General features: G+C 35.0%; 2 protein-coding genes across 3 annotated transcripts; both read right to left on the reverse strand.

Annotated features, from left to right (window-relative positions):
* Positions 1 to 227: 227 nt before the first annotated feature.
* On the reverse strand, positions 228 to 13,287 carry LOC131802302 (sodium/potassium/calcium exchanger 3). Of its 2 annotated transcripts, XM_059122316.1 has the most exons (8): positions 12,582 to 13,287; positions 3,131 to 3,304; positions 2,881 to 3,068; positions 2,632 to 2,818; positions 2,461 to 2,541; positions 1,290 to 1,778; positions 1,124 to 1,225; positions 228 to 1,060 (listed from the first exon to the last, which is right to left on the reverse strand). In XM_059122316.1, exons 1-8 carry the CDS (start codon positions 12,613 to 12,615, stop codon positions 723 to 725), a joined length of 1,593 nt encoding a protein of 530 aa, XP_058978299.1. In that variant the 5' UTR covers positions 12,616 to 13,287; the 3' UTR covers positions 228 to 722. The 2 variants fall into 2 exon arrangements, with proteins under 2 accessions (XP_058978299.1, XP_058978300.1); XM_059122317.1 differs by lacking the exon at positions 2,461 to 2,541 and having other exon boundaries at positions 12,582 to 13,286.
* Positions 13,288 to 21,272: 7,985 nt separating this feature from the next.
* On the reverse strand, positions 21,273 to 23,474 carry LOC131802313 (sodium/potassium/calcium exchanger 3-like). The gene is made up of 7 exons (XM_059122373.1): positions 23,334 to 23,474; positions 23,067 to 23,270; positions 22,817 to 23,007; positions 22,566 to 22,752; positions 21,860 to 22,165; positions 21,704 to 21,805; positions 21,273 to 21,640 (listed from the first exon to the last, which is right to left on the reverse strand). The coding sequence occupies exons 1-7, from the start codon at positions 23,371 to 23,373 to the stop codon at positions 21,297 to 21,299; spliced, it is 1,374 nt and encodes a 457-aa protein (XP_058978356.1). The 5' UTR covers positions 23,374 to 23,474; the 3' UTR covers positions 21,273 to 21,296.
* Between the last annotated feature and the right edge of the window lie 2,076 nt (positions 23,475 to 25,550).

Consider the following 25,550-nt stretch of genomic DNA (forward strand, 5'->3'; position numbering starts at 1 on the left):
TTAAAAATATATAAATACTTTTCTTGGGGTCTCTTCATAAATAAAACCAAATTCGTTTTTTAAAATCTGTTTTTATTCAATATTTAAATTAAAAATCTTATAAAATAAATTAAATTTCTTTAAATTGTTTATATTTAACGCAAAAATGTTTATACATTATTATTTTTCTCGAGAATTTTTTGCAAATTTAAAATGTTCCTTACACGATGACACGAACTGAGTGTTTGTTTTTGGGGCGGTCTATATATTATTTAATATGCATTCATGTATTTTTTATAATAAATGATAAATTTCGAGACAGGTGCATAATCAGGACATCTGCGAAGACAAGAAAAAAGTTGTTGCTACAACAAGATCCCAAGATGGAATAATAATAATACTTAAAATAGACTTAAACAATGATTCTCTTTCGGTTTTTAGATTAGAATTATATCTTTGTTGGTGTTGGTGTTGTGTGGGTTTAGGTTTGGGTGCGCGTTACGTGAAATTCCTGTTCGATGACCTTAAACGTCATTTGTTGTAAGGACTTGCTCTTCTGCTGATTGTGTGTTATGCGTTCTACAGATGATTTGGTTCTTCTTCTTCTTCTTTTGTTGTTGTTGTTGCAAATAAATGGACTTAAATCGATTTTGTTTTAACTGATACCTTAACTTAACAAAACGACATTAGCATTAGTATCTGCACACTCCGAGCTGCCATGTTCAGAGCATTGTAGAAGCTTTTCACGATCTGCCACATGTTGGCAAATTCACCCGGAAGAAGACGTTCAATTCGATCAAGGAGGCAAACACCAGGAATACCAAATATATCACCAGACAGGCAGTGCCCACTTTTCGATCCAGTTTAAATTTGTTGCAGGAGAAGGTCAAATACAAAAGAAACAGGGTGGAGAGCAATGTTATGGCAGAATATTCCAAGCCAGCGGAATTAATGCCAACATAATTTTGACCTGGCTGAATGGGGAAGAAGACAGCTTTGATGAGCCATGGTACACCCAAACACAGTAGGATATCAAAGGTGTTGGAGCCAATTGAGTTGCAAATACCCATGGAGCCATGACCTGAAAGAGAGAAACAAATTCAGCGTAATGGATATGAGCAAATGTGAAATGTTAGTAAAATACCTCGTTTGGCTACAATGACACTGGAAACCGCTTCGGGCACACTTGTACCGGCCGCTAAGAATGTAATGCCCATAACTGAGTCGGGAATTTTTAAAGTATCGCCTGAAATAGGGGAAGGAAGAATTTGAGATTTTTTTTGTGTTTTCTTCTCTTGCGCCCCGCTTACCAATTATTGTTATCATCCATGCAACCACATACGACAGCGATCCAATCCAAACTATGCACATCACAAATGTCAGTGGAAAGATTTTATTGTTCTTGGCTTTTTTACAATCCGGTATGGCAATGCGGAATAGCAAATGTATTGGCCAAATAATAATCCATGTGAACTGGGCAAAGCAGCTCTTGCCCCAAGGATATGTTAGCAGGGAATAGCCCTCTTCCTCCTCCTCGCCATTTGTTGAGGCTGTGTCGTTGGCTGTAGCAGTCGGAGCTTCAACATCTGTGTTTTCTGGTGTTGTTGCCGGTGGAGATTTCACAACACAACCGGAATTGTTTGTAGACACCGTGGAAATGGTGGTGGTTATGGTGTTACTTATACAGGTGGTGGCGATGGCCGGTGTTGTGGATGTCGGTGCTTTGGCTGATTCGTTGTTCACCCCACCGTTCAATTGAATTGTAGATAAGTTGTGACATATGCGATTCTCCACAATTTCTAAATGGGGAAGGGAAAAGAATTAGCCAAATATGCTAAAGTAAATAACATCAACGACATAGACAAAGGCGTGGCATGACGTGAAAGGCGCCGAACAAACAGGAAGTAAACATAGAATAGAACATTACACGTGTGAGCATATTTACAAGTGGATATTAGGGATATTAGTGTGATGGATAGGCAAAATTCGAACTGGTGACATTCTCAGAAAATCTCTTGTTTGTTTCAGAAAAGCAGCGAATTATTGAAAATAGTTAGAGAAGACAATCTGACGTTTGAAAAACATATCTCTTGGAATGTTTTTATTCGATAATAGTGATAGAGAACAGGTAGAGGGGGAGGGCAATAAATATGCAGTAGGTGAGCCTTTTTTTGTTGCGGAAATTAGAAGAATCTAGTAGTAGGTTGGTAAAGAGAGAAAGGTGTAATTACACAAAAAATTGAAGGGAACTTTAAATGAAAATGTAGTTTATTTAAATAAATTTTCATTAAAAGCTTCCTTGTGTTTCGAGATCTAATCACGACATACATTTAAAGATTAGCTTATTTAATTAAATTGCAATTTTGCAATTAATGCCATGGCTAGACCTCAGTTTACAAGAATTTTGTTTGTTACACGAAAAGCTATGGAACAAAACAGGAGTAGGGATTAGGCAAAAGTTTAAATCATATTTAAGTAAACCTGGTTCTTTGTCATTGCTGTTCTTGGTCTGTATGCTACAATTGGAGGAGCGGCTGCGTGAACGAGCTTGTTTAACACCACCTGTTTCCATGTTTTTTATTTTTATTTTTCATTACAACAAAATCATCAATATCAGCGACCAGAATTATCAATTAAAATTTCCATTCTTACCCTTGGCACATTTTTGAAAGGTCTTGTCAAAATACATAACGGCTAAATAGACGGCATAGAGAGACACCAATATCAAGGCCTCGTACCATTCAACGCGCTCATCGTGCATTACACAGATCAAAACGGCCACGGTAAAACCATAAGCTATGCTGTCGCGTGTCAATGGCCACCAATCCAAGGGTATTGTCTGCAAAATGAATAAATATCCGAATATAGTTTCGTAATATTGAATGTAAAATAAAAGCTTACCATTCCGGCTCCAATGCCGCAACAGGCCGCCACTGCCAAAATATTAAAGACAGCTGAGCCCACAATGGTGCCCACACCAATGTCACCCTCTGTAATAAATGTACCTATCACATTTACAAAAAGTTCTGGAGCTGAAGTAGCAGCGGCCATGAATGTGGCTCCCGCAACATCATTGGACATATTAAGGGCTGAAAAGATGCGATTTTAGAAGATGGTTTCTTTGGCATTGCAAGAGGTTGGCCGGTTTTACCTGCACATATTTTTTCCACGGCGGGCACAAAATATTCATCACATACTACAGCTAAGGCTACGAATAAATATAAACTGGCTATAACATGAAGTACAACAGCACCCGACTGTCTCTGGGCCTCGGTGAATAAATCCCGTGGAAAATCATCTATAGCAGGCTGTGTACAATTTATATCTAAGGGAGAGGGGGAAGAAAATAGAAGGATTAATAGCAAATGAGTTAATTCCGAGTGGGTAATTTAAATTTATAATTCTTAAACCTGGATTATCATAATCGATCTGGCATGATATTCATATTTTTAAAATTGCCATATTTCTTTTTTATTTTTCTAAATCTGGTTCCTTAAAAACTTTCCTGTACAAATTGCCCACCAACTTCTCGCTCAGAGAGTAAGGTAGTTATATTCTCTTTTACAAAACAACTGTACAGTAAAATGCAAACAGTCAACATTCCTGAGTAACCAATCAGCTGATTAACCGAAACAAACACATTTGTGCGCCATAATAGAAACAAAAGATAAAAAAGAAAGTTTTATAAAAAATAGTTTTGTGATGTCCATAAAATAATTTAATTTTAAGAAAGACGAAGTGTTGTGCCAGAAGAAAATTGCCCGGCAAGAATTTGCAAACAATCACCAAAAGAGTTTGCTATCAAAAAACATATTGTGATATGAGATTCAAAGGGTGTCAAATCACAATAGTGCAAAAACTACTTAGTTTAATATCAAATATTTATTACATGTAGTCCTCTTATCCGACCTTATATAGGCCTTGGAATAAACATTTTGAGAATGAAATGTTGCCAAAGGTAAAATTTGGAAAAAAAATTGGTAAACAATTAATTTCACGGGTATACATCCTAAGTTCAAACGTGATTTATATTTTCAATTTAAATTACTTTAATAAATTAAATAATGAATTCTTAAGTTATATTTTTTGTTGTTTTTTTTTTCTTTTTTTGGATAAGTTGTCAATTTGTGTCTCTGTTAAGTCTCTTATTTAAGTAGAGTATTTTTACAAAATTCTGGAGGATTCCCAATGATCAAATTGTTAAAACCTACATTTTCTGTCAACTATGATGGAATTTACTATTTTGAGTCTCCGGCGATGCTCCTTGCAAAATGTGTTTCAATCTCTGACGTCTATTGTAGTCTTGGAATGGTTTTCAATATTGGTCTGCCTAAAACTAGCGTATTTTTCCCACACATATGCTTAAAAAAATTAAAGCGGAAATCGGACCATGGGTCGTATGCGTATTGCAAATATTGATCATACACACAGGTGTACCGCATATTCATCCTTTTGACATCAACGACAAAAACTAATTTATCGAAATGCCATTTAAATGTTTAAATTTGGCGGCAAACTGTTTTAATTCTTCAATTCTTCTAAATTGGAACAAATGCCGACTTAACAGAGCAAAAAAAAAAAAACCCTGACTTGTCAGCTACTAAAAATGACGACAACACAATAAACAAACTTAAATTATATCTATTATAAAGCGGCGGTACTACTTTTACACAATTTAAAATTAGAAAAAAAAAACAACAGCAACAACAACATTGCAAACAATTTTAATTGATTTAGAAAATTGTGAAGAGAGAAAAAATGAAAATTAAAAACGCAACTTAAAAATAATTTCAATAGCAATGATTGCCAAGAACAATAACAAATTTGTTTCAAGATTGAACGAAAAAATACAACAACAACAAGAAGAAGAACAATAGCAGCAGCATCAAGCCAAATGATAAACGGAAGCTATAAACTAAGTATTCAATGCGGCAATAAACAATGAGCGATAAAGATCTTACATTTCCACCAGAGAAGATATCCAAATGTAGCGAACGAAACGAAATATTATGGATAATTAAATGCTGTTGAGCCTCGCCGATACGAGGCAGATAAAGTCAGAATGCGGATTTTCTCTAATGTTTTGGATTTTGGCATTCGTTGTGAAAGCACACAGACACACACACACCCCACTCTTACTCTCAAGTAAAAACACAAAAAAGAAACAACAAAAAGACCGCCTTTGAAACACCCTGTGTCTCTGTGTTTGTTTGTTTGTTCGTTCGTTCGTTCAACGGTCAAGTAAAATGCTTTCTCTCTCAATTAAATGATTCTTAAATTGCTTAATTAAGTCTGAAAAAATAAGTAACAATAAAATAAAATCGCAAACTACTGGCTACTGAGAGACATACGGACAGACAGATAGACAGGCAGGCTGGATGGATAGCCTGGCCTGGCCAACAAACCAAAATCACAAATCTCCACTCTGGTGCGAACACATTTCCACATACGCACACATACATACAAATATACATTTGTAGATTTATTTGACTTTGCAATACGCGCGGAATTGAATTGAAATGTTTGCCTACTAATGTGAGAGAACTCTGAGTGTGAGTGTGTGTGTGTGTGACAGTTATTGTCTCTTTTCTCTTTACACATTGTTGGGGGGAAGAAAATCTGTTGTTGGTGTTGTTAGGTTTCTGAGCGTTTGTTTATGATGAGAATTCGATGGCAAATTGATTTTGAAATTCTAACAATTGATTTGAGAACAAAAAAAAAAAAAAAACGTATGCATTTGGAAAATATTTGCATACTAGTTTAGTTATTATTTTGCAAAAGCTACAACAACAAAAACGACATTGACAAAAGCTTATAGTAAATGCTCTTTCTTAAATGGAACCTTGAAAAATGATTGACGTTTGGGGTATTGTGTTTTATTATCTCCGTTTTTTGGAAAGATAATCGGTGAGATTTGCGAAATTTAAATGCCATTATCACTGTCCAATATTATTTCAGAAAATTGCTACTGATAATGTCGGGGACACGTGGGAAAATGTATCTTTGAAATTAGTCAAATTAAGGTTCTGTTTTTTTCCTATTCCCTGTGTTTATTATTCATTTTTGATGTGATCCAAAAATTGAAAATAATTTAGCATCGGTCGTGATTAAAATAGAGAAGTTAGAAATAAATCTAAATATGTAAAAATACTTTGATTTGATTAGTACGTCGCAGGGCGAAGTCTTCGTACGTCGCAGGTTAGCCATCTTTTATAGTGTTCACATCCACTGCGTAAAACTTATATAGTTCCATGAGAAATAAAAAATTTAGTAGTTCCCAAAGGATATGCTTATTCAAAGGACTTGGACTGAATTTTAAGTATTTGAATGGTTCTTCATTTTTCGGCATTTTGGCCAGACAATAGTCCAACGGCTTGGTATCCAGAGATTTTGGTGGCCATTCTGCGCTGGAAATGAAGCGAGAAACCTAATTTTGTAAACATTCTTGGGTGGCGCGCGCTGAGTGAGTGATGGTGCTGAGTCCTGTTGAAATGTCCAAGGTCTGCGGCCAAAATATTTTCGTGCCCAAGACTTTAATACATCCTCCAGAATATTTTCGCGGTAATATTTTTGGCATTTATTCTGATGCCACGGTCGATTAATACGAGCGGAGAGCGACCATCGGCTGTTATGGCGGGCCACAACATCACTATGGCCGGCGCTTGAGTTCTGGTGGCCAACCGAAGGTGCACATTTTCAGCTGACCTCTTGTTTTGTTTGTTTACAAACTACTGGACAACGAATGTTTTCTCATCGGAGAAAATCAAATTCGGCAGTTCACTACTTTCGGCTAAGCTAAGCAACTCTTTAGCTCGTTTAAGTCTATTTTCGTTCAGCTGCGGTGTAAGTTCTTGCACTATTTGGAATTTCAATGGCTTTACCCCGAGCTCATTTTTCAATATTTGCCGAATGGAATATTTCAATATGTTCAGATCACTGCAACGCAGTGGGGGTTTCCAACCAAATATAAAGAAATCACACTATCAGGCCTGAATCTCATCGCGAATAACTTTTTTTTTGGAAAATTCTCACATTGCATTTTCCAACGAAATTTGGTATTTCAAGTTCGCATTTTAATGATAGAACATTTTTCACCATTTCAATGGTGGAGGGTACCACATGTTTGGCAAATCCTATCTCAAGTTTTTTTTTTTATCCCAATAACTCCCTAATTTGGATGCAGATTGTAATACAGAGAGGGATAACTATCACTCTTCTAATATCTGACTTGCTTTTTCAATAACTTTCCCATCTCTGATTGAGAATTACTTCACTCATAAGCAAAAACAAAAAATAAATTCAAAACTGTAACATCTAATTTATGATTTATTTATCTCTTTGATTTAAAAAAACAATATGACGATAATCTTGCGTGCCTCATCAAATTAGGCTAAACGAAATTTAGCGTTGAGAATTATTGAATAATGATTGCGATAAATGCGATGTCATCTGACTAATGATCATAAAAATATCATTTAAATTAATTTAATTTACAATTAATTATTTATAGTTGATATATAAAAAACAACAATTAGGTTTGAACCAAAAACAAAAAAAAAAAACAAAATTCCAAAAAGGTGGATATAAAATAGTGAATAGATGTAGTTTTTCTTTGAAATGCAGTGACTGCAAAAAAACCGTGCCGTAGAAAGTTTTCACATATTTAGGTCGAAAAAATACCAATTTTCTTCTCCTTTTTTGAAATTTTCTGACATTTACTCTTCAATATTCATACAGCAATAATTGATTGATCATACGCCAGGTGGTACACAGATTTAGCATTTGTCTTATTGAACATGTAACACACATACTCCTACATAAGAAATATCCTCAACCTTATTCCAAGTCCAAAATTGACGTCATAACTATCAACGTCATCATCATCGTAATATACATCCATACATACGAACAAATTTGTTTTATTAATTTTACATTTTCTTGTACTCTTCAAATGTATTTCTTTCGTTTTAATTCTCTTTGATAAGTTCATTTATCCACTTTTCTTGTATACCGACAAAATCCACTTGAATCACTCTATGGCTTCAGATGATGATGCTGATGATGATCGTTGATATTTTATTCTAAATTGCTTTGGGTGTGATGTTCTTAATCATCACATCACATCACTTTGTTGTTGTTGTTGTTGCTGCTGTTGTATTTTGCTCTTGATGCCGTTAGCAGTTGACTGCTATTATTATTTGTTATCTTTTACATACTCATCGTTCGCTTCGAGATCTATGGACCACAACCTATGATCATCTTTAATTTAAACTCGTATTATCGCGCTTCTAGTTAAGGCATTTACTCTACTTTACGGATCTTTCATGGTTTTCTATGAGCACACACATACACACACACACGTACACTCATATGTGCACAGAGATTGTAGGTAATCTTTCAGACGTTTGTGATTTCATTTGCCGTATGTGTGTGTGTGTGTGTGTATGGGTGAATCTCTGCTGCGTGGTGAGTTCCTAAGCCGTGGATAATCACCACCTGGGGATCTGTTTTTTTCTTTTTTTTTTTTTCTCGTAAAGAGCAATTTCACTTGCTTTCTCAGTCCACAGACTCTGATGAGATAAATGATTTTTATTTGGTTCCTTTCTTCAAATTTGTTGTGCAATCATTGTTTATTGTTAGACACAAATCATTTGCATAAAAAGGTGCTCAGTTTCATTTAAGAAAAAAAAACTTATTCGAAAGAGAGAAATCATTTAGCTGGAAATAATAGAAATTTAGAATGAAGTTATGTAGAGTTTTGGAAGCATTTAGTCTATAAAGAATACGAAATGCATTGGAATTAGAAGACTAAGGGACAAGGAAGATTGAAAATCCAGAAAAGAAATCTGTTATTTGTTGATACATCATTGAAAAAACCGTTTTAACGACGTGAAAGGAAGTAAATAGTTAAAGTCGGAGCCATTTTTATAAACAAGAAGTCTGCGAATTCCTTTTTCCTATCCAATTGACCCGAAGAAAATGAAAAGAAATGAGAACAATTTTGTGGATTAATGTGACTAGGATTATCAAAATACAGAATATTGGTGGGTATCGTTACATGTGCGCTTTAGGAAAACGGGGACCTACGTCAAATAATGTGAATATACATACTTTATGGTGTCGACTACGAATATTTAGGGAGTAAATGTTTTTATACCCTCCACCATAGTATGGAGGGTATATTCATTTTGTCATTCCGTTTGTAACTCATCGAAATAATGATATTAGACCCAACTAAGTATATATATTCTTGATCAGCGTAAAATTCTAAGACGATTTAGCCATGTCCGTCTGTCTGTCTGTTGTAATCACGCTATCTTTCGAATGAATTGAGATAGAAGGCTAAAATTTTGCACACATGTTTATTCTGTCAGTAGGCAGGTTAAGTTCGTAAATGGGTCATGTGGGTCCCCGTTTTCATATAGCCCCCATATAACGGTACCTCCCTATATTCGGAATTTTGATGATTTTAGCGACATTATTCACCGGAATTGTTTGAAATTTGGTGTTTGAAGTTCAAAATGGATACTACAGGCTAAGGCAGAAAATTGTCTATGCAGGTCCACGTCTTCGTATAGCCCCCATATAACGGTACCTCCCAATATTCGGTATTTTGATGATTTTAGTGTCATTATTCACCGTAGTTGTCTCAAATTACGTATTTAGAGTTCGTAATGGGAACTACACTCTGTAACAGAAAATTGCCTATGCAGGTCCAGGTCTTCGTATAGGCCCCATATATCAGTACCTCCTTATATTCGGTATTTTGACGATTTTAGGTACAATATGCACCGAAATTGTTTGAGATGCCGTACTTGAAGTTCGTAATGGAAGCTACAGCCTGTGACAGAAAATTGTACGGTATTTTGATGATTTTGGCTACATTATTCACAGTTTATTTCAAGTTTCAAATTTGAATATGGTAATGGCTTGTGACAAACAAAGCCTATGTCGGTGCAGGCCCTAATATAACGGCTATATTCGGTATTTTTAAATTGTTAACAGAATTTTTGGCGATTTTTATCTTTTTCAAAAAATTTCTTACTGATTTTTTACTTGTTTTTCTTTATTTGACAATCCCACAATATCGGATTTTTTACAATATCAAGTTAAAAATATAATTTTAATTTTTTGTCATCCCTAAACGTAATATGCTTTTCTGTCGTAACACCGAATATCAATAATATATTATATCACTCCATATAGTACCAATTTCCTAAACTCAGCACAAAAATGTTTGATTTAATGATTGATCATAATTTAATTTCCTAATACTTTGTAGTATTCCTTCGTTGAAATGTTGCAAATTTTTCCAACCAACCAATATTTTTTATTCAAAAAAAAAAAAAAAAAATCAGCCCTTATCAGGACGCACCTAAAAAAATCAGCTGAGCAGTGTTTAAATTCTGTCACAGATGCATACTCATGACACAATTGCAGAAGGTAGAACAAATATACCTCCTAATACAATTTTTTTTCTTTTGGAGCCCCATCCTGTCATAACATGTACACAGTTTGTGTCTGAGTGTATATTGTTTTGAATACAAAAATAAAATAATTTTAATTTTTTCGAATATTGGTAAAGAAAATCAAAACCAATTGTTGTATATTTAAAAGTTTATTTAATACTATAAGACTCCGGTACAAAATTGCATTTTCCTACTTCCCTGAAGTTGAACAACCTTTCTGATTGAGCCAGGGGAGTAGATAAAGAAATAATGGTTAATGGAGGATTTTTTAATCCAACCTTCCCTGCCTTGTACTAGTTGTACTATGAAAGCTACTATTGGTCTGTTCCAGAACTGCAAGCAGTTTTACTACGATAACCGATTTTTCCTTTATGATATCGAAGAAAATGACAAAAGTAATAGATTCTCACAGATATTGGAACAGAGCATATGTCACTCGCCTCCACATGAATGTTTAAAATGAAATGACACAGAACATTTGCACGTTTCTCTGTTTTTCTTTTTTTAGCTACAGCTTACCCCTTTTAATTACAAATGAGTAAAATGGAAAAATTAAAGCAAAAACAAAAACAGATTTGTCTGGCATGGTTCGTTTTAATTTGTATGGTGGCGATGGTGGCATGCGACGGTGTTGATTGAAACCCCGATCGCCACCGACGCTACAAACATTTCCAAGTATAGCATCAAATCTAAACAAAAACAATGAAATGGGTATCATTTGCTGTTTTGAAAAATAGTTTATAACAGAGATTCCAGTTTCAGTTGTTTAACTGCAAACCGGCAGTCCGGTATTTATTTTTGTTTAGATATTCCACATTATTTGTTTTTGGCGCCCAATAGTATACAAAAAGACACTAGGGAGAAATAACCACCAGATTCGATAAAAAAATCGAAATATGGATATCCAGAACTGCAAATTTTACTAAGATAACCGATTTTCCAAAATTAGCAGATTCTTGCAGGTTCTGGAACAGACCAACAATAAATTCCATTTAAAAGTAAAATGCTCCTGAGCAACTGCTTTGCCGCCGCTATGTCTGTGATTATCACTTTAGCGGTTAATCAGATTAATGTTGATAACTATAATCAATGCCTACAATTGAATATCGATAACTCCATTTTGGACATGTTGATAATAACAATATTTAGCTAAGTAGGAAAAAGAGTTGAAAGGTCCGAGACAATCTACAGGTGTTCTATCGAAGAAAAAAAAAATAATCTGGGACAACTGGTGGATAAAATAAACAAACTCTTTAATATGATATGATATATATGATGTACAAATTTTTCCTTTATGATATCAAAGAAAAAAAATGCAAAACAAATAAATTCTTGCAGGTTCTGGAACAGAGTAATATGCAGTTGGCGTTTATTGTTTTGAATAATAAGGAAAACAATTTTAAATTATTTAAAATTCACTCGTATCAAAAAATACTAATTTTATCCTTTAATGGGGAAGACATTTTAGAGTTCTGGGATGAAGCAATATTTTAATCCCACCATGAATTAAAATTTGTGAAAACCCCAGCATTCTTTTTATGTTTTTTTTTTTTTTCAAATGTAAACATTTGTCAAAAATAAGTAAATAATCCACACAAATGATCACATACTTTAAAAGTCTACTTGGCAGAATTAAAACCCTCTACAGAGTTGCATTTTTCTTAATTTATTTGTAGTTAAACTTTTTGGTTGTGATTCTTATATTTTTAGATTTTCAATTGTTCACAAAAAAAATTGAAAGTAAAATCTGAATAAGAAAGTTTTCATTCAATAGTTTAGACTACGGTCTACGACCCGGAAGGTCTCGAGTACTGTCATTGTGACAGCAACTTTAATCTATCTGCAATTTTATAACAGCGCGATGCAGTTATTCCTCATTATGTTTCTAATTGTAGGATAAGTTCGTAAGAAACGAAGCATACTATAATTCTGTACATATATTTTAAAGCTCCAGATAAATATTTCAATAGCTTCGATTTGATTTTCCAAAAAAATAAAAATTAATTATAATTGATTTCTAGGCGAGGTAAGGGAAATCCAGTAAAATTTGAACAATTAAATGCTAGAAACACTTTTCTTGTTGTTGCATATATATCTAGCTAATATAACTTATGTTTAGCTGGCGGGATATACCATTTGTGTCACTTAAACCCCAGTAATCTTCCATTTTGCCGTGGAATGGATGACTGTCTGATCGTCTGCGGTAATGGAGTTTTTGTTGTTGGTGTTGGTTTTTGTTGGTGGGGATAAAAAAAAAAATAAACAGCAATCTTTTTAAACGGTTTTCATTTAATGTTTTGATTTTTCCGAATATTTAGCACAACAAAATTAAATGTAACAAATGGAAAAAAACCTCCAAACCCCGTCTGTTGTTCGAGTTCGAGGTTTTTTGTTGTTTCCCAATTTCAATTGGTTTTTATGTTGTTTTTTTAAAGGCTTGTTATTTTGTTTTGTTTCTGTTTTTTTTTTTTAATTCACTTTTAACTTGTTGTTGTGATTTATTGTAAATTTTGTTTTTTTTGTTGTTGTGTTTTTTTGCTGTTCAATTCACGGAAGATCGTAAGCGCGATCGTAGTTACGTTGGTTGATATTTTGAACACCGCTCGTCAGAAACTGTGCTCAGCCTCAAAAAATGTGCTCATCACACATATGACAATTGCGACAACGGCAGCCACGTTCGCTCCCCACAGCAAAACACACACATACACTCACGCACGCACACACACACTCGGTGAATTTAAAGGCGACCGACTCTATGACAAATTGTCGATTTTCTTATTCTTTTGGGGAAAATAGAACAGGCGTTATTTAACCACTACATGGGCAGCGCACACACACATACAATGACAGCGGTGGCAGAGCCAGCCAGCATCATTTTCCTTAGTGTGAGTGCGAATGCTCGTTGTTGAACAAATGAGATGCGGCGATCATCAACGGCAGCCGCATTCTAAACAAAAATAAAAGTGACGGCTATAATGGAGACGACCAGAATCGGATGTAGGACCGTCTTCACCGGGGTGTAGCTTAAGATCTGCTTCTTCTTATGCTGGGGAATTGCGCGAATCATGGATTGGATGGACGAAAGACGCTCACGAAACCGGGATTATTCAGTGGAAAAATCGAATGTAACTGTTTCTCCGGCACGAAGACGGCGGTCTAGTTGAAAGAAACGCTCAGTTTCCGTTGTTGTGGCGAATTTAATTATTGCGTTTTTTAGCCGTAGATTTTTTTCTGTCGATTTTCTATTCGTACGTCACTGTCGGCGGAATATCAAAAGCGTTGTGTCGCTGATATTTTTAATTGGTTGATCTTGAAATTTCATTCTTAGCTTCGATGTAAGCGGCAAACTTTTGCTTTTTGTAGGTTATGTAGGCATTTGCAAAGGAAACGCTTTCAAAACACACGAAATTTGGCTTGATTGTGGTGTTCTGTTACCGCTGTATTTTCGCGAACTGAATTCTCTTAAGCTGGGAGCTAATGCCTGAAGCTCAGACACAAAAACAGCAACGACGCTGACAATTTGATGCCAGTCGGTGAAAATGTGACGAAAAGTACTCTGGCCGGTGGCAATGATGACAATGAGGAATGTACATGACCAGAGCGGGGCAGGGCATTGGGGTCAGATTCAAAATGATGATTATGTGTGAGCATTAGAGTAATTTGTGCGAGCGGCTGAGTGCAATATGATCACGCTCAATCGTCACTGTGTTGGTGTTGGTGAAATAATTTGAAATGTGTGATGATTGCTGGAGATCGCTTTTTATTGCTGTCGCTGTTGGCGATGATGGTGGTGAGTTTTTCCAAAACTTAAAAACGTAGCAAACTTATTGTACAAATTGAATAAAAACATCTTTTTTTTTAGAGAATTTTAATATGTAGGTGTGTGTGTGTGTGTTTTTGGTCAGTTTTAATGCGGGTCAAATGCTGCTTAGATTCTGTTCTATTTGTGGGCATTGCGTTTTCAATGCTCACGTAATTGTGACATATTCCAGAAGTAATTGATGATCGATTGGCCAGAAATTTGTAAATGTGGGTCATTTGTATACGAATTGAGAAAAGAAGAGAACAACTCTCTTTTTAACTCTCACCTACTTTCATTATGGATCTCATTTCTCATTCATTTTAATTTTTTCTCTCTCCAAACTAAACCCCTCATTTGAAACAGCAGCCAAACAGTTTATTTCATTTGAAATCTTTTAAGGGATGCTATTTTTTTTATTAATCGGTAGAATATAATTGTCTAAATAACTTGTCATTTCTGGAAATATATTTCTCAAGGGAGTACAATTTTCAATTCCAATTTTCATAACCTCAGCCATATGGCTAGTGAGAATATATAACATTTGATAGGGCCAAAGCGTGCCTCATCAAAAAAAAAAAAGGTTTTAGACCCTGAGTCTCTTTAGCCAAATCCGTTTCAGGACACTTGGAGTTGATCTAGCAATGTACGTCCGTCTGGCTGGCTGGTGCTCACTCTCGAAGGGAGTATCCGATTTGGTTCAAACTTGGTGCATCGTAATATTATTGTCAAAATTAGCTCGAGTTCGGAGATGGGCAATATCGGTCCTCTCCTTCTTGTAACTCCCTTACAAAAAAGAGAGAGAATAATCTGATTTTACTCCAATTTTGCAAATCCTAATATTTGCAACGTGGTCAGGTACGAAAATGGACAATATCGGTCCACTGCAGCAAGTACCTCCCCCCACAAACGGTCAAAATTTGGAATAATTACAACTTATATAAAATGTAATGTAAGAGTCCAATTGTCTCCAACACAGATCACAATATTTTTTTTTAATCTAAGGTCTTGTGTGGAGATGGAATATATCGGTCTACTCCTTCTGGTACATCCCCCACAAAGGGTCAAAATTTTGAATATTCAAGAAGCTCATAAAACGCGAAATTAATATCCGATTCCATTCATACTTGGTACATCTCAATATTTCCATAAACAAAAGACCTGTTATAAAGATGGTAGAGATCGGACAGGGTTCAAAGTTTGGAATTACCAAAATTATAAAATAAAAAAAAATCGAAATAAGCATCCGGTTCTCTTCAAATTACACACATCACAATATTAATATTAACCCAAGGTCTGGTATGAAGATTGAATATATTGGTTCACTTCTTCTGGTATCTCCCCCACAAAGGGTCAGCATTTTGTATATTCATGAAGCAGATAAAACGCGAAATTAACATCCGATTCCATTCAGACTTGGCAAATCTTAATATTTTTATCAGCACAAGATCTGTTATAAAGATGGTAGAGATCGGACCATTTCTGCTGGTACCTGTCCCACATAGGGTTCAAAATTTTTAAAAACTAAACTCTCAAAGAAAGCGAAATAAGCGTCCATCTCTCTTCAAATATGCCACATACATCTGTCGGCAAAACCGACTGATACTATTTTACTTGTTTTATATTAGTTTTTTAATAACCCCCTAGAATATTTCAGTTCCCAAAATATCTGTTCTTACGCTTTCACATTTTCTTCGCCACACTTTACCCCCACTGCCATGGAATTGTATAAATGTATGATCTGAACATTTGTACGACTACAACTCATACCGTGTGTATGTGTGTGTGCATGTATCTGTGCAATATTATCACTTAAAATTTCTTTCTTTTCACAAATCATTTTTCTACTTTAATTTGAATACAATGGGACACCGTGTGTCCTATACGAGAGAATAATTCAAATGTAATCGTTTGTTTGTCATTAAACGACGACAACAACATCATCGGTCACATACCGACCGCATAATGCCCGCAGCACCTTTGCCATCTCCTCCTCCTGGGAGTAAAACTTAGTGGCTATGGTGGCGAATGTTTTTGTGGGGTTTACTTTAAGGAGCTCCAGCCACCATTCGGAATCAAACGTGCGCTGCTGGTTGATACAAAATAACATTTGGATTCTACACTGCCGTCTTCGTCCGTACAGCCAGCTTAGATACATTAAATCACAATCAATGCTGTGCAAGGTATGGTTGGTGGCTAGCTTGGTGTGGGTGATGGGTGCTTGGCATGTATGTCTGTGTGCGTGTGTGTGTATTATTATTTTTTCGTTTGGAAAAAAGCTAAATTTTCATTGTTGGAAAAAAGACGACAATGACAAGGAAAAAAGTTTGAGTTTCTCTCCTCCTATCCTCCACTCCGTAAAGGCAGGGCAACTGGACAAAAGTGTATCTTTAGAAGATTAAAGTGACAAAGTGAATTAAGTAAGATTTGGTGGTGGTGATGGCGATGGTGGCTGTCGCTGCTGTTGTTGTGGCATTCGTCTTCGACATCTTCTCTATTTGAGATATTTGTATGAATAAATATATCAGAATATATGTAGGTATATATGTACATCTGGTCAATCATATAAATCGGTTGTCGCCAGTAGAAACTGACTTTTATTGTTGCCCCGCACACATACACACACATGCCCACACACCTACACATGAAATAAATAAATTTCATTTAATTCTCCATTGAAGTGAATATTTGTGGTGCATAAGCACTTTTATATGGAAAGAAAATGTAAATAGAAATTTCAAAAAAAAAATATAAAAATAATAAATAAATAAAAAATTATTGAGCTCTTTTTATTTTTATCCACTTTTACTTCTGGCATGCATATATAGAGGTGTTTTTGCAGGGTTATTATGTATTTATTCGTTTGTTTTCAAAAACAATTAGTTATGGATGATTCAAGAAGAAGTTGTAGGTGTTGGTATCTGACATAAGTCTGCTAAAAATATTAAAACGTATCACATTTGGATTTTATATCAGCTACTTGACTTATTTTATATGAAACTAGCTGAACCCGGTGCGCTTCGCTACCCCTTTTGATTTTATATGCATTCAAAATTTTATTTACGAATATATGTTGGATAAAGAAAAACAAATTTAAAAATTAAAAAAAATATTGCACTAATTTAATGCGTTAATAAACAAAATCATTACAAAAGCAGTAACATGACATGCATACACGAAGGGTTTGTCCTTTGGATTTATTTATTTCATAGCAAATACCAAGCGTGCAGGAAACTGCAATTTTTTTAAGTAGAGTGGCATTTCTATTGCAAGTAGTGAATTCAAGATAGCAACATACTTCGCCGTAATAAGCGTATTTCAAATAAATTGTTGTGTTGTTTTTTAGTGTTAGCCTAAGGCGTTGTGGGTCAATGGTTCTTATTAAAATCATATCCCAATCTGATCCGATTTAAATATAATTTAAAAAAAATTACTTTTACACCAAACTCCGCCACACCTTTCATATTTAATTGAAATTGGTGCGTCAAATATGTGAAATCGGCCGAGAATATATATATGGGAGCTATATCCAAATCTTAACTAATTTCCAATTAATTTATCACATTTATTATTATAACAAAATTCCGCCACACATTCTGAATTTCATTGGAATCGGTCATATATATCGTGTTTGGTGCATAATATGTATGAAATCGGCCGAAATATATATGTTAGCTATATCCAAACCTCAACTGATTTCAATATAATTGTGCAATTTTTGCTGGTGCCAGATTTTGTCTCTCTCGCTTTGGGTGCATCAAATATGTGAAATCGGCTGAGTATATATATGGAGCTATAATCACATCTGAGCGTATTTGAATATAATTTGTCAAATGTGCATCAAATATGTGAAATCGGCGGATAATATATATGGGAGCTATATCCAAATCTGAACCGATTTTAATATAATTTGACTAATTTATTTTCTAATCAAAATCCCGTTACATATTCCAAAATTCTTGGAAATCGAACATACATATCGTGTATGGTGCATAAAATACATGAAATCGGTCGAAAATATATATGAGAGCTATATCCAAATCTGAACCGATTTTAATATAATTTGACAAATGTATATTTGTTTTAATTTCCGCTACACATTTCAAATTTCATTGAAATTAGAGATACATAGCGTGTTTGGTGCATCAAATACATGAAATCGGTCGAAAATATATATGGGAGCTATATCCAAATCTGAACCGATTTCAATATAATTTGGGAAATAAATTTTTTTAGATAAAATCTATCACACGTTTCAAATTTCATTGAAATTGGGGATACATAGCGTGTTTGGTGCATCAAATGCTTGAAATCGGCCGAAAATATATATGGGAGCTATATCCAAATCTGAACCGATTTCCATATAATTTGACAAATTTATTTTCGGATCAAATCCCGTCACATATTCCAAATTTCATTGGAATCGAACATTCATATTGTGTTTGAGGCATCAAATGAACGAAATCGGTCGAAAATATATATGGGAGCTATATCCAAATCTGAACCGATTACAATATAATTTAGCAAACTTATTTTTGTTCCAAATTCCGTTACACATTCCAAATTTGGAGACTGTATCTTTAACCGATCAATAGATATGTGCATATAAAATCTAAATTTTTGGGAGGTACCTCCGATTCTGATGCTATATCTCCAGTTCCAAGTGGAAATTCAAAAATGTATATAGCCTATGTTACTTTCAGGCGATGTTGCAGTATATATGGAAATTTTCAGAAAAATCTATTCAGCAGTTTTCGAGTCCATAAATTACAAACAAACAAACAAACAAACAAACAAACGTACAAACATTTTCCTCTTTTATAGATATAGAAGAAGAAGAAAGAAGAAGATATTTGATAATATTTCGAAAAGTTCACGTTTTATGAGAGTTATAATTTTTTTTAGTTCAAATTTTATATGCGTTATAATTAAATTTTGATCCTTTGTGGGGGAGGTACCAGAAGGAGTGGTCCATTATCTCCCATCTTCACACCAAATTTTGCTTAAGTAGAAGTACTGGGATGTGTGAAATTTGAATCGGAATCGGATGCTTATTTCGGGTATAATGATCTTCATGGTTATTCTAAATGTTAACACTTTGTGGGGGAGGTACCAGAAGGAGTGGACCGACATATTCCATCTTTACATCTAATCTTTTTATACCCTACACCACAAGGTGGTCAGGGTATTATGTCTTTGTGCATTTGTTTGTAACAGGCAGAAGGAAACGAGATAGACCCATAGTTCCTTTTGATGATCTGCATAGAATCACATTCTGAGTCGATTTATGCATGTCCGTCCGTCCGTCTGTCCGTCCGTCTGTCCATGTATTTTTGTAAACAAAGTACAGGTCGCATTTATTGCCCGATCCAGATGAAATTTTGCAAAGATCTTTTGTTTGGCCCAAGGACGAACCCTATTGAAATTGGAGATAATCGGTCAAAATTTAGATATAGCTCCCATATATCTTCGTCCGATTTGCCTTTTGTTGTGCACCAAACGTGTAATATCAGCCCGAATTGTATGGAATTTTGCATATACACCCAAATTAGGCCTGAAAATATGTAAGCCAAATTTGATCGAAATCGGTTCAGATATAGCTATAGCTCCCATATATATTGTTCATCCGATTTGTTGTATTTGTTACCCACAGCCGTAATATGCACTCCGTAACAACGATATTCAAGGAAATATATCAAATACAGCTCAGAAATATATTTGCCAAATTTTATCGAGATCGGTTTCGATTTGGATATAGCTCCCATATATATCTTTATCCGATTTCAAATTAATTCTGCATCAAATAAGCAATACAAGTCCGAATTTAAAAGATACAAATGCTTCGGCATATTAAGTCCTTTGAACTTTAAATTATAATTATATTCATAGCGTGTATGATTGAATTCTCCCATAAAAACTTTTAATTGTGTTGCGCAGCTCTACTAAATTAGCAAAGTGGTGTAGGGTATCATAAGGTCGGCCCCGCCCGACTTTAAGGCTTTCTTTACTGGTTTTTAGTAGAAATACTGCAATGTGCGAAAATTGGAGCGAATCGGGTGTGTATTTCGCACTTTATAAGAGTTGTAATTATTCCAAATGTTGACCCTTTGTGTGGGAGGTACATGTTGGAACGGACCGATTTGATCCATTTTCGCACCTGACCTAGAACTGATAAAAATATTGGGATTTCCACAAAATTGGATGATCATTTCGTGTTTTATGCGGTAAATTTTGTTGAACTTTTGTGCCAGAAGAAGTGGACCAATTTTTTCCATTTCCGAACTAAATCTAAGTTTTTGAACCAAATCAGACACTCCCTCCGAGAGTTATCACGTGCACCAGCCAGCCAGACAGAGAGACGGACGGACATCTCTAGATCGACTTTAAATGTCCTGAAACAGATTTGGTCCAAAGAGACCTAGGGTCTAAAACCGTTATTTCGATGAGACACGTTTTTGCCGTATCAAGTGGTATATATACCTTCTGTAGCCATATGGCTGACGGTATAAAAAGTTCACAATCTGAATAGGATCTGTATATGGAATCTAAAAAAATCTCAATTTTTGTAGAATGTGGATCAGACAGTCATACACTTTGACTCTGATGAGTTTCAATGGACATATCCTTCAATTCTTTAATTTAAAGTAATCCATACCGATATCAGTTCAGGACAGATTAACGAGATTCATGCTGTCCCTATCTACTATCTGGCGAAACCACAGTCAAGGGAACGGGCTTGGAATAATTAGAGGGCAAAGAAGACCATGTTGAGCTTGAGTCCTCTTTGTAATTGTTGTAAATAACTTTGAATTTGATGTAAACCAAAACCTAAATAACACATTATGTTGCATACCTTTAGGAGTTACTCATTAATATTCTGATAATTTATCAAGAGCAAGATGGCTAACTCCCGAAGCAAATAAGCTGATTTCCAACAAAGATTTTGAAGTGCATTCTTCTACCTTCCGGAAATATGCATGCGATCTTCTCAAATTTGCCTAGGAAAACACAACCTTCCGAAAATTTTTATATATAATCTGTTTTACTTCTCACGATTTATGTGGACAATGGGGTACAATGTGACTACCAAAAACGTACATTTCCAGTGTTATAGCCAAAACAATATAGATTAAATATGACAAGAGACATATGATCGCAACACCAAAGCCCAACTGGAATCTTGTAATCAAAAATGATCCATACAATATGAAACATGTGGACACTAAAATGACGGTAGAGTGGAATATACTCGCCGAATTTATGGCCACTGCATGGTGTTGTGCACTGCTACTGGACATGAAGATGGTTTTGAAAAGCCATGGAACACTCAAGCAAAAGGAAATATTGAAATTGTTCGAGCCCACAGCATTGCAAACGGCCATGGAACCATAACCTAAAGAAAAATCAAAGTAAATTGGATGATACTTGAAAAGATCTATAGACCAAATCTGAGTACCTTTCTTGGTCACAATAACACTTGATATTGCCTCTGGGATACTGGTACCAATTGCCAGAATTGTTATGCCCATTATCGAATCGGGAATTTGCAAATAATAACCTAATCCAAAAATTTCCTATATTTTTATATAAAAGTGATATTTCCACGCCTTACCAACGACGGTCAGCATCCAGGATATTAAATAGGTTAAAAGGGAAATCCACACAATGGACATAACCAAACCCAAGAGATAACATTTACGTTGCGAATGCCTTCGAACATTTGGTATGGTGAGAAACATTAACACCTCCAAAGGATACGAGATACACCAAATGAGTTTTGCCCAGCTGTTCTCATCGATTGGCCAGTGACAGAAATTGAATGGTTTCTCCTCGGAATTATCCGGGTCAAGCATTGCCAAAAAGTCTTGTACCGGTCCACGGGGTATAAAACACACACATGGGCATGATTTTTCGGGATCTAGGGGGTTAGAGTTGAGAAAACATGAAGGGGTTTTCAGCGGGATGGGGGTTTATATAACTAAGGACCTTTTTAAATATAACAAATTCCAATAAAGGTGAGAATACATAAAGAGCTTTTTTGACTGGCTTAAGTCATCGGCTGGCTTCTCCGTAGAGGAAGAAAGGATATTTATTTAGACTTAGTTCGATTTTGGCTCAAAGGCCAACGGACCCTTTGTTCTTTTGCGAAGAAGCCAGCCGATGACTTAAGCCAGTCAAAAAGGCGTTTTATGTATTTTCAACTTAAGAACCAACATTCCAAATAGGTTTTTAAAATTTTGAATTAAGTCCCAAAATAATCAGAAATAAGTACCCTAAGATTTTTAATAGTTATTCAGATTTATTTGTTTACGTATTACCTCTAATTTGCTTTTGCAAAACCCCATCCAATGACAAGTTGATGATGTTGCTTAGGAAGCAGAAAAAGAGTATTGCAGCTTCATACCAAAATATATAACCATCAAACATAAATACAGCCAGGAGAATAATATTTAAGGTATTCCAAAGCAAGTCACGGGTGAGAGGCCACCAATCCAAGGAGAAGCCCTAAAAGAGAGAAAAACAATTAAAATAACTGCCAACAATGTGTCCTTAATTTAATGCCACCTACCACCATGCCAGCCGAAAAGCCACAAAATGCAGTGATAGCCAAGCTATTGAAGGTCGAAGAACCAACAATGGTACCAATACCCATGTCACCCTCAGTCAAAAAAGTGGCATAGAAATTCACAAAGAACTCTGGTGCAGACGTAGCCACGGCAAGAAATGTGGCTCCAGCCACATCGTAGGACATACCCAATTCTACGGAAATAACATCTTCATTTTCAAGATTTAATTCAAAATCCGAATTTCCAACTTACTATAGCACAATCTCTCCACGGACGGTACACAATATTCATCACAGACAATGGCCACGCCCAGAAACAGATACATGTTTATTACAAAACATATCAGGACATAATCGTAGCGGATACCCTCCTCGGTAAACCAATTGGGAAAGGCATCTATTCCACTGATGGTACAATTTTCAATGTTGTCATGATTTCGATGGAAAAACGTGAGGACTTTGAGGAGACAAACATATATATAAAACTGGAATCATGGATCTACCGATAGGAATCACTTACTCAAAGAAACATCGCCCTCATTGTGTTTTGTGAAAGCCATACGCAAAAATTTTATTAAATAATTTATTTATTCGATAATATTTATTGCTAATGACAATTTCGAAGAAATCGGAATACACTCAGAAAAAAAAGTTGGCACAAGGTCCATATAAGGTCAGCCAAGAAGACTACTTTTGACAATAAATTTAGTAGTTTTCGCACTATTAGGTCTATTCCAGAACTGCAAGAATGTAAACGTTTTTACAAGGATATCAAAAAAAATGCAAAACTAGTAGATTCTTGCAGGTTCTGAAACAGAGCAAATATGTCTTTTGACCGCAAACTCAGTTGTCAGATGGGCTTACTGGCCGACCTTCTGATCTGTTCCAGAATCTACAAAAATCTACCAGTTTTGCATTTTTTTCCATACCAAAAATGGAAAATCGGTTATCGTAGTAAAAACGAATAAATTTTCGCAGGTCAGGCCATGGGTAGGCAAATATTAATGGATTTTGTTTGAACCTTGTGAAAGATTGAAACTCGCTCTGAGAGAAAAACTCTTTTCTCCGACTGTGAGGTAACGGAAAACTAGTAAAAATGTCAAAAATATAAGGTAAATATTCAAAATAAACATATCAATTAGAAGTTGGCAAAAATTGGAAATAATTTTTGAAAGGGTGAACTTTTTTCCAGAGAAGTAGTGAAAGATAACGCCATATTTGTTGCAGTAAAAGAAAAAGTTTTAGATTCTTGCACGTCAAGGAATAAAGTTATTCTTCATTGCCCAATGAAGTCAATTTAAAGTCAAGCAACTTCGCTTATAAGAGTTAAATTCAGAGCATACTTTAAGGCGCAAAGCGTTCAGTAATTTAAAAAAGAAAACCGTCAGGATTTAAATAATTTTTTGATTTTCTAGCGTTTGTAGAATCAAGGAAGTAAAGTCATGCAATTATATGTTTACATTTTTTTTCAAAAATTATTTATTTGACAACATCTCATTGTCAAAATTTGTATATATAAATTCATGGTACATACACAAATCAGAGATGGGAACCTGTTTTTATGTAGTGAAATGTGACAAGGTAAATTACAGAAAATGCAGAGATGGGAATGCTTTTTTGAAATGACTTTACCTTCTACATTTTACCATGCATATGCAAATTATCAAAAGAAAAGGGGATAAATATGAGTCCAGTGATTTATTTGATCTATTGAAATATAGCTAGCTTTTACTATTAGGTCAGCTTATAGATTATTGTGCAGTTTGCTTGAGTGTAAAAGGAAGGCCTCCATTCAACTGTAAATCCCCCTAAGCACTTGACCCATGCTATAAGTGTGAATTTTTCTTTTGCGCACACTTCGAGCCCTTGAACATTTCCCATTGTCTTTTCGACGATTTTATTGATTTTGTTTTGCTTTGTTTTTTGTTTTCTTCTACAGTTTGCTTTTTGGTTATCTGCGACAGTTTTAAGATGGCATTTGGTGATTAATTTCATTTGGACGATTGATATTCACTACTGATGTCATTGAATTTCTTAATTGACGTCATTCCCACACACAGGTGCGGCAAGTGTGACTGCTTCGACGAAAGGGAGGGCGAAGAGAGGCAATTTCCACAATAAAATATATATATGTTTATTCCAGCAATTTCAAGTATGTATGTTGGTTATCAACGATTTTGATTTATATCCCGATTAAATTTTAATATTTTGTTTTTGGTTCATTCCTCAATTATTTTGAAACACAATTTCAACTGACCGCTGTTCGAAAGATATGGTAATTTCATATTAATTAAGTCCACAGACAATGCCATTGATGCGACGGGTACTTTTCTTTGATTGCGCCAAGAGGGAATTACTTTTCGAATTTAGATTTGAAGTTGATTTTAGATATGAAGTGGTAATATCGGACCTGGAATTTTCGGCAAGGGGATTCCTGATGGGTCTGGACATGTGAAAGGCATGTGAAACCAACCATGACTAATTAGAAAGGTGGTAGCTATCAGAGCCAAAGGGATTAGTTGTTGGAACATGGCTAACTGTTTTGAAGAAGATTGTCATTTCGAGATTATTAAAGATATCAATGATCATTAAAATAAATAATAAAAATAATGAAAAAATGCCATTGTAAGAAACACACAAATAAATAAATGAAAAAAAAGAAATCTTCTAAAAATTACTCTTACAGTACGTTTACATATAAATTAATACATAAATTATTAGCCACTGGATTTGTATT

This window comes from Musca domestica, unplaced genomic scaffold, assembly GCF_030504385.1.
Source record: "Musca domestica strain aabys unplaced genomic scaffold, Musca_domestica.polishedcontigs.V.1.1 20, whole genome shotgun sequence".
Taxonomy (NCBI): domain Eukaryota; kingdom Metazoa; phylum Arthropoda; class Insecta; order Diptera; family Muscidae; genus Musca; species Musca domestica.